This window comes from Haplochromis burtoni, unplaced genomic scaffold (assembly GCF_018398535.1).
Source record: "Haplochromis burtoni strain Fernald_Lab_line unplaced genomic scaffold, NCSU_Asbu1 Contig_30, whole genome shotgun sequence".
Taxonomy (NCBI): Eukaryota; Metazoa; Chordata; class Actinopteri; order Cichliformes; family Cichlidae; genus Haplochromis; species Haplochromis burtoni.
The window spans coordinates 2509194-2518354 of record NW_024582391.1 but is presented as its reverse complement, the minus strand read 5'-3'; the positions used below and the strand labels follow the sequence as shown (position 1 = coordinate 2518354).

At 42.8% G+C, this 9161-nt stretch overlaps 1 protein-coding gene across 2 annotated transcripts in view; it reads left to right on the top strand.

The window, feature by feature from the left end:
• mpp7a (membrane palmitoylated protein 7a) overlaps positions 1–9161 on the top strand; it is a 35634-nt gene that overhangs the window by 7241 nt on the left and 19232 nt on the right. Inside the window, exons 2-3 of one of the 2 annotated variants that reach the window (XM_042219264.1) lie at positions 4576–4694; positions 8767–8844. In XM_042219264.1, coding sequence (XP_042075198.1) covers positions 4576–4694; positions 8767–8844 — 197 coding nt within the window. Of the gene's footprint in view, positions 1–4575; positions 4695–7830; positions 8845–9161 lie in introns of those variants that run through there. The other variant, XM_042219263.1, reaches the window with a different exon arrangement.

Here is a 9161-nt window from a genome sequence, read left to right as displayed (position 1 = left end):
TTCAAAATACCTGAAGACATAAAACATAGTATTTAAGCAGGCTTAAGACCTCTGCCCAGAAAACTTCACATCACATCCTTTACAAGCTGAACATCTTTTTCAAAGTGACCCGGTGCAAAACCCTGTGACAGACTGGCGACCTGTCCACGGTGTACCCTGCTTCTCGCCCTAAGACAGCTGGGATAGGCTCCACAGTCTCCCCCGCAACTCTGAAAAGCAGCAGAGAATGGATGGATGGATGGATGAAACTGGAGTAATGGGTGTGGGATTTTCCTTGATTACCAATACAGACAATACAAAATGATAGAATAGGGACTGGTTGACCTGTAGCTTTCTTGTTTTAATTGTCCCTCCAGTGTGCTCCAGTGTCCCTGTCATAACCTTGCATTTGGCTTCATCTATCATCATCTAGCCACTTTTGGCTCATTTCAGAGATACTTGTTTGTAAACAACGTGCTTAAATCTGGGCTGCAGTCGACCATTGAACTTTAATGAAAATATTTGGAAGGTAGCCTAAATCCAAAGTAAGACAGTGCAAGGAAGGGGATATATTTTGGATTCAAGTGAGGCTTTCAAACTATAAATAAGCACCTGGCTCGTGTCATGAGAATATTTTCTAGCAACAAACAGATGTAAATAAAAGCTGAAAGATGATATCGGACAATAATTCTTTCATCTCTGTAACATAATCGGATTAGGATGGATGTGAGACGTCCCGACCATCTGGTGAGTACAGGTGAGAGAGACAGAAAGAGCATATGTCTGGTTTAAGTCTTCATGTTGCTCTGAATTCTCTACTTCTTTCTTGTCTCTCTCTCCATCTGTGACACCTCCTCCTCTGGACCGTCTCTCTCCTTCCAGACAGAGTGACCAACAACTGGCTGTAATTACCCAGGTGAGGCAATTACAACCAGTGAGCGACCTGGGTTGGGAAGCCTGTCAGATTAATGTGATGTGTGTGTTTTCTCTCTGCTGTTTAGCCTTTCTTTCGTATAGAAAGAACCTTACACAAACCCCAAATAAAGGTGGACTGTGGAGATTTGGTGGCCGAGCTTTAGGAAGAGGACAATTAAGGTTTTATTAATGGTGTGTCCATGATGTTAGCCTGAATGCTGCATCTGGTTTCTGAGTAAGACGAGATGGTTGTTTAGTACTTGTGTGCGTTTTAAAGTCTGCCCGTCTGTCCATTTGGCTCACTAGGATGGCTCAGTTAATCAGTCAGACACAGCAGTCGAGCAGCTATTACATTTATTTACGGAATAATAAAGAATGGAAAGCTGATTTGCAGGAAACTACCCCATGTTTAGGGGGGAAAATTGTTCTCTATTTAACAACAAAAATCAGAGAAAGATTTCAGACAAACCTTCTCCCCCATCTCTGCAGCTATCTAGTTTAACAGGCAGTAACCAAACCACAGGCCCCTTCCTGCTGGTAAGAGGAAGGAATTAGAAGATCTGGACAGGTAGATGGGGCAATAGGACTGTAATTCATGAATAATAATTGCTTTGGAGGCTGGGGGCTCCTCTTTTCAAGACTTTTTATGTGACTAATTTAGTAGTCTGCCTTCTTGGCAATAAACTTTGTACACAATCTACATGTGCAATTAAAGCTAGGCTTGGTTAAACTGAGGTATTCATATGTATAGCACTTAAATGAAATTACTTAAGCGTTTTAAGTGTATTTAAGAGTTATCAGTGCGTGCATATATGAGTTAAACAACACGTGATTTTCTGAAAAATATGTAGGCGAAATTCCTATAACTCTATTTGTTTGTTGTACCTTAACAAGTGAGTGGAGACTTCTCTCTCCAAACATATCCTGAAGGAAGGTGTTGTCCTCAGAGCAGTTGACATGAGGCTGCAGCTGGGATGGCAGGGCCGCCAGCAGCTCATACAGACCTGCAGAAGGAAGGAGGAAGCAGGAGGGGTCAGTGTGGTAGTGGGAGGTGTGAGTTGTTGCATGCACAGCAAAAGACACAAGTGCTGTATGTGTGCATGAATACATATACACCCAACACACCCAGAGTCAGGCAGAAAGCAGATGCACACGTAAAAACAAAACACACAAAGTCCTGTACTAGTGCCTTTAGGAAGGAGTACATACTTACACAGACTACAGCTCTAATTATAATCTGTGGATGCTCTTCCTTTTCCTTCCATGCTGATTCTATTACACATTTAAAAAAACAGAAACAAAAATGTACGGTTCAAACTTCTACGAGCGACAAAACAGACGATGATATCCCTCGCAGGGCTCGCAAAATCGCTAGCCCGACGTCCCGGGGCTAGCGATTTTTCCAGTCGGGCTACCAAAATCTATCTCTGCCCTGCCCGTCGGGCTATTGTAGGAAGGAAAAATATATGTCAATGCTTTTGCATTCTTTCGGAAATGTAGCTGGGTAATTATGTCATTGGCATCGGTGAGCCACTGTCAATATGTGACATATTGAAATCGCGTTTGAATTTGCGCTTGTTTTTTGCTTTCACTTTGCAATCGCGCAACTGTGTATAGAGAGCGACAGCACTGATTGGTGAGTGATGATAATTTGCGCACCAATTCCTCTGACATCGTCTTATCAATCGTTAGCTTACTATGCAAACATGACAAGTGAAATCTCCCGCAGCAAGCTTAAACATGTGAGAGGTTGATCGCGCAGAGAATCGCTGAGCCGTTATGTGATGTGGTGTGTGGCGTGTTTATGTTGTGTGTGTGTGATCAGGATGTGGTGTTGTGGTGGTGTAAAAGCAGCAGGATATATATTTTAGTTCTGCTGAGCCAAATAAGACAGGTCAGGGTGAAGAAGTGACAGCCAAAGAAAAGCTTACCACAAAACGGAAGTTATGACAAATCAGACTATAAGGCAAAAAGAAAGTGCAGCTTTATGGTTTCATGGACAAAATAATTTCTGTGGCTGCAATATGACGAGCTAATATACCAGGGCTGCACATAAGTGGTCCGCAGGTGCGCATTCGCTGTCAAAAAAAAAAAAACGCGCACAAGATATGAAGTTGCAACGCGTGTTTGCATACATAAGATTTTCTGGAGGAGGACAGACATTTGTTTAGAACTCTTAAAGATGTCGAAGAAGCTCCTTTAAGCAATTACTTTGGTGTTCCTCCACCTCCAAACAAATGTCAGAAGGAGTCCGAACCACAAAAGAAGCACGTATTCTCGGAAAAGTGGTTGCAGGAGGTGAGCTGGCTTCAAACAAATGATGAACGCACAGAGATGTGGTGCAGAATGTGCCGTGAAAATCCCACTCTAGCGGACAAAAACAGTGCTTTTTATATGGACGCAAACGCGCGTTGCAACTTCTTATCTGGTGCGCGTCTTTTATTTTGACAGCGAATGCGCACATGCGGACCACTTATGTGCACCCGTGTAAATAACATAATGTTCTGCCGGGTGTGTTGTTGGTTTTCTCTCGATTTCTGAGTCGACAAGCGCCTTTGTTACTGGGACCAGTCATTTTAAGAAAGGCCCCCATTAGAACCCATGAGAAATGCAAGAAATGCATTATTGCTCAGTCTGCAATATCTTTCCCAGAACAAACACCAATTGCAAATAACATACTAAAAATAAACCTGAAAAATCTGTTTAGAACAGCGTACTATGTTGCAAAGAGTGAACTACCACTGGCAAAATTTAGCAGTCTTTGCAAACTTCAAAAAGCAAATGGCCTCGATCTTGGTTCCACTTGTCTCTTACCCGTGACTTCAGTGGAAATTTCAAATTCAGGATCTGACACAGACTGATTCATGTCCTACACAGTTCTTACAAGTTCATAGAAATTTCTGTTCAATTAGAACCAAGTATTTGAGTTGATGATTGTAATTTTTATACAATGTTGTAATTTGTTTTTCAACAATTTTTTGATTAATGTTTTGTTTCCTTTACAATATTATACTTTAATGTATAATATTGTAAAGGAAACAAAACATCAATCAAAAAATTGCTCTCTTTTTTATTCGGGCTACTTAAATTTATTTTGGGCTACCAAAAACTGAAGAGTCCCTGCCCGAAGGGCTACCAGGGATTTTGAAATTTTGAGAGCCCGCCTCGCTGTTGCACCTGAAAGAAGAGACGTAAAGGCAACATTTCCCTTCCCCCGCCTTTACTTCTTGCTTTTGTTCCAGCCCTTCCTGTTGTTTGAGGGATGCTTCTGTCCATGATTAGAAACAACTGAAAAAAACAGGGAATCGGGCTAGCGATTTTGCGAGCCCTGCGAGGGATATCATCGTCTGTTTTGTCGCTCGTAGAAGTTTGAACCGTACATTTTTGTTTCTGTTTTTTTAAATGTGTAATAGAATCAGCATGGAAGGAAAAGGAAGAGCATCCACAGATTATAATTAGAGCTGTAGTCTGTGTAAGTATGTACTCCTTCCTAAAGGCACTAGTACAGGACTTTGTGTGTTTTGTTTTTACGTGTGCATCTGCTTTCTGCCTGACTCTGGGTGTGTTGGGTGTATATGTATTCATGCACACATACAGCACTTGTGTCTTTTGCTGTGCATGCAACAACTCACACCTCCCACTACCACACTGACCCCTCCTGCTTCCTCCTTCCTTCTGCAGGTCTGTATGAGCTGCTGGCGGCCCTGCCATCCCAGCTGCAGCCTCATGTCAACTGCTCTGAGGACAACACCTTCCTTCAGGATATGTTTGGAGAGAGAAGTCTCCACTCACTTGTTAAGGTACAACAAACAAATAGAGTTATAGGAATTTCGCCTACATATTTTTCAGAAAATCACGTGTTGTTTAACTCATATATGCACGCACTGATAACTCTTAAATACACTTAAAACGCTTAAGTAATTTCATTTAAGTGCTATACATATGAATACCTCAGTTTAACCAAGCCTAGCTTTAATTGCACATGTAGATTGTGTACAAAGTTTATTGCCAAGAAGGCAGACTACTAAATTAGTCACATAAAAAGTCTTGAAAAGAGGAGCCCCCAGCCTCCAAAGCAATTATTATTCATGAATTACAGTCCTATTGCCCCATCTACCTGTCCAGATCTTCTAATTCCTTCCTCTTACCAGCAGGAAGGGGCCTGTGGTTTGGTTACTGCCTGTTAAACTAGATAGCTGCAGAGATGGGGGAGAAGGTTTGTCTGAAATCTTTCTCTGATATTTGTTGTTAAATAGAGAACAATTTCCCCCCCTAAACATGGGGTAGTTTCCTGCAAATCAGCTTTCCATTCTTTATTATTCCGTAAATAAATGTAATAGCTGCTCGACTGCTGTGTCTGACTGATTAACTGAGCCATCCTAGTGAGCCAAATGGACAGACGGGCAGACTTTAAAACGCACACAAGTACTAAACAACCATCTCGTCTTACTCAGAAACCAGATGCAGCATTCAGGCTAACATCATGGACACACCATTAATAAAACCTTAATTGTCCTCTTCCTAAAGCTCGGCCACCAAATCTCCACAGTCCACCTTTATTTGGGGTTTGTGCAAGGTTCTTTCTATAAGAAAGAAAGGCTAAACAGCAGAGAGAAAGCACACACATCACATTAATCTGACAGGCTTCCCAACCCAGGTCGCTCACTGGTTGTAATTGCCTCACCTGGGTAATTACAGCCAGTTGTTGGTCACTCTGTCTGGAAGGAGAGAGACGGTCCAGAGGAAGAGATGGCCACCAAATCTCCACAGTCCACCTTTATTTGGGGTTTGTGTAAGGTTCTTTCTATACGAAAGAAAGGCTAAACAGCAGAGAGAAAACACACACATCACATTAATCTGACAGGCTTCCCAACCCAGGTCGCTCACTGGTTGTAATTGCCTCACCTGGGTAATTACAGCCAGTTGTTGGTCACTCTGTCTGGAAGGAGAGAGACGGTCCAGAGGAGGAGGTGTCACAGATGGAGAGAGAGACAAGAAAGAAGTAGAGAATTCAGAGCAACATGAAGACTTAAACCAGACATATGCTCTTTCTGTCTCTCTCACCTGTACTCACCAGATGGTCGGGACGTCTCACATCCATCCTAATCCGATTATGTTACAGAGATGAAAGAATTATTGTCCGATATCATCTTTCAGCTTTTATTTACATCTGTTTGTTGCTAGAAAATATTCTCATGACACGAGCCAGGTGCTTATTTATAGTTTGAAAGCCTCACTTGAATCCAAAATATATCCCCTTCCTTGCACTGTCTTACTTTGGATTTAGGCTACCTTCCAAATATTTTCATTAAAGTTCAATGGTCGACTGCAGCCCAGATTTAAGCACGTTGTTTACAAACAAGTATCTCTGAAATGAGCCAAAAGTGGCTAGATGATGATAGATGAAGCCAAATGCAAGGTTATGACAGGGACACTGGAGCACACTGGAGGGACAATTAAAACAAGAAAGCTACAGGTCAACCAGTCCCTATTCTATCATTTTGTATTGTCTGTATTGGTAATCAAGGAAAATCCCACACCCATTACTCCAGTTTCATCCATCCATCCATCCATTCTCTGCTGCTTTTCAGAGTTGCGGGGGAGACTGTGGAGCCTATCCCAGCTGTCTTAGGGCGAGAAGCAGGGTACACCGTGGACAGGTCGCCAGTCTGTCACAGGGTTTTGCACCGGGTCACTTTGAAAAAGATGTTCAGCTTGTAAAGGATGTGATGTGAAGTTTTCTGGGCAGAGGTCTTAAGCCTGCTTAAATACTATGTTTTATGTCTTCAGGTATTTTGAAAAGTCTCCAAAGTGTGCAACCCTGACCCTAAACATTACATTAGTTCATGTTAGCAAACTATTGACAGATTATTTCAAACCAATAACTCAGTGGAAAGAAATATAAAACTAGTTAGCCATAATGTTAGGGCTTATAGATGATGTTCACAAGATGCAGTTAGCACTGTTTTATATAGTGTTATAGAGTGATTTGACCCCCATTTATCTCAGGATTAATTCTGAGATAATTGGGGGTCTAAAAAAGTTTACAGCATGACAGGTTGCCGAAGCATCAACAGCAGTCCTAACATCCATCAGCATGTCCACAGGGGAAAAACATGTTTACCTCCACGACACGCCTAATGCACCGTGTTTTATTGCTGAGTAATAACGGCTTTATGCAGGATTTGAACTTCTAAGCTGACCTTGAAACATGACTGTTGTGCTGGCCAAGACAGAGTCCTAACAGGCTGTGATTTATCTCGGCAGACTGTGTGGATAAGTCCAGCTGAAATGGCTGTAGCTGTTTAAGGCCAAGATTTAAACTGGAATCTTGATGGGGAGAGACGATGTAAAGACATTTCACACGTCGTTGCGTCGCGTTTTCTTCACTGGAAAGTTATAAAAGTGATTTTGATGGGTGACATTTGGTGTTTGGGTAATGTTTTTGAATGACATCACGTTTTGGATTTTGGTGCTGGTCCCTGGTGATTATCGAAGCCAGATGACATCTTGAAGAGACTCAAATCAACTCATCTACACACGCTGCTCATGTTGTTGCTAATCAGAGCTTCTGCCAGGGCCAAAAACATTGAGGACGTCCTGTGACTGTGTCAGAACATTCAACTGTCAGTGATTCTGACTTGCTTTCCTCCGTATTTACAGTACTGCTACCATCTAGCTTTAAAACATAATCACTTGTGTTGCGAGGAGTAAAAACTATGTCTAACATTCCTAAAACAGATGTTTTAATTGCACAAAGCATCTGTAGCTGTTCAGTGTGACAGCAAACAAACTGCTTTTCTTGTCTTTTTCTGTCCTGCTGAGTGATTTTCTGTCACACATTGTCACTGCTCCATCTGTGTGTGTGTGTGTGTGTGTGTGTGTGTGTGTGTGTGTGTGTGTGTGTGTGTGTGTGTGCGTGTGTGTGCATGCACTCCGCATGTGTGGATTTGGCTCTTTAGATATAGAAGTGGCCCAGAGCGTCTCTGTCACTCTCTCCTCAGCCAGAGGCTCCTCTGTTCCACCATCCTCCTGGAATGCTTTCTAGGACATCCAGCTGGAAGCTCCAGGCTCGGGGCCCAGCTATCAGTCAGACCCGTGGCCCAGATCCCCTTCACCATGCTGGGCCTGAGGAAGGAGAGACGCAGGAGTGGCTGCTGGGAGGAAAGCTGTCCCTGTCTGTTCCTTGATGGGACCTGACAGCAGCCTGTAGGCTGTCAATGCATTCCTGCGCAGCTGCTTTTAAATCACAAATGGGAAATCTGTAGTGTTTTTTGTGAGTCTGTGTGTGCGTAGGCACAAGTGTGCAACTGTGCCTTTGACGTTGTGTGCGTGGGTGTGAACGTGTGCTTTGTGTGTATATAAATTATTCCATCTCTGCTCCACATATGATGAAGTGGTTTTGCGTATATAAATGAGTGAAAGTGAGCGCACGAGTCAGGCTTACTTTCCATTTTAGCAACTCTCCAGAGACGCAGCTCTGTCTCTCAACACTGTGCAGTCACAGCGCTGAGGCTGATAAGGAAATGTTTAGCCAATTTCACCAGACTGTTGAAATGATTTGGAATCATCACGGGGCCACTGGGACATATCGAATGCATGGTGGAAAACTGGATTGTTTGTACAGTGGCTAAGCTAACTGAAATACTTAGTGGATCGAGGGAGTGAAAGATCTTTGTGTGTGCTTTTGGTATTTAAGGACATGATTTAATGAACTCTGTGTATGTACAAGATGGTGCTGATGAAGGTTGTACATGTTTTCTCACATGTCTGTTTGGAGACGTGCACATGGCTTCCAGCGTGCACACTTTTTCTTCCACATGTGCTCACTACTATCTCAGCCTTAATAATGAATACAATCTGTCCTTTCAGATCCACGAACGGCTGCAGCACTATGAGGAGAGCAAGCCCGCCCCCGTCCTGGAAGGAGCTGCACCTCTGGCACGTGATGTAAGTGTTTTAAAAAACTTGTTTAAACTGATTGATCTTTTTATTGGCTGGGAGGCAAATGAATCGATTAAAGGAACCTTTGGTGAACAGTGTCTGTCTAGATGGGTTTCGGTTAATGGAGGTTTAATTTATTGACTAACATAAAATGACACTTCAACCCTCGTCTGGCCCCGGCCGCACTGTCTAGAACTCCCAGCAAGTGACTGCCACCGCTCAAGTGAAACCAGCATGGCCATTGCCGTTGGTGTAAGGAAGTGAGACACACCACATCATCAATAAATAGTTCAAATGATGGCCACTGATCTAGAACTGTATGA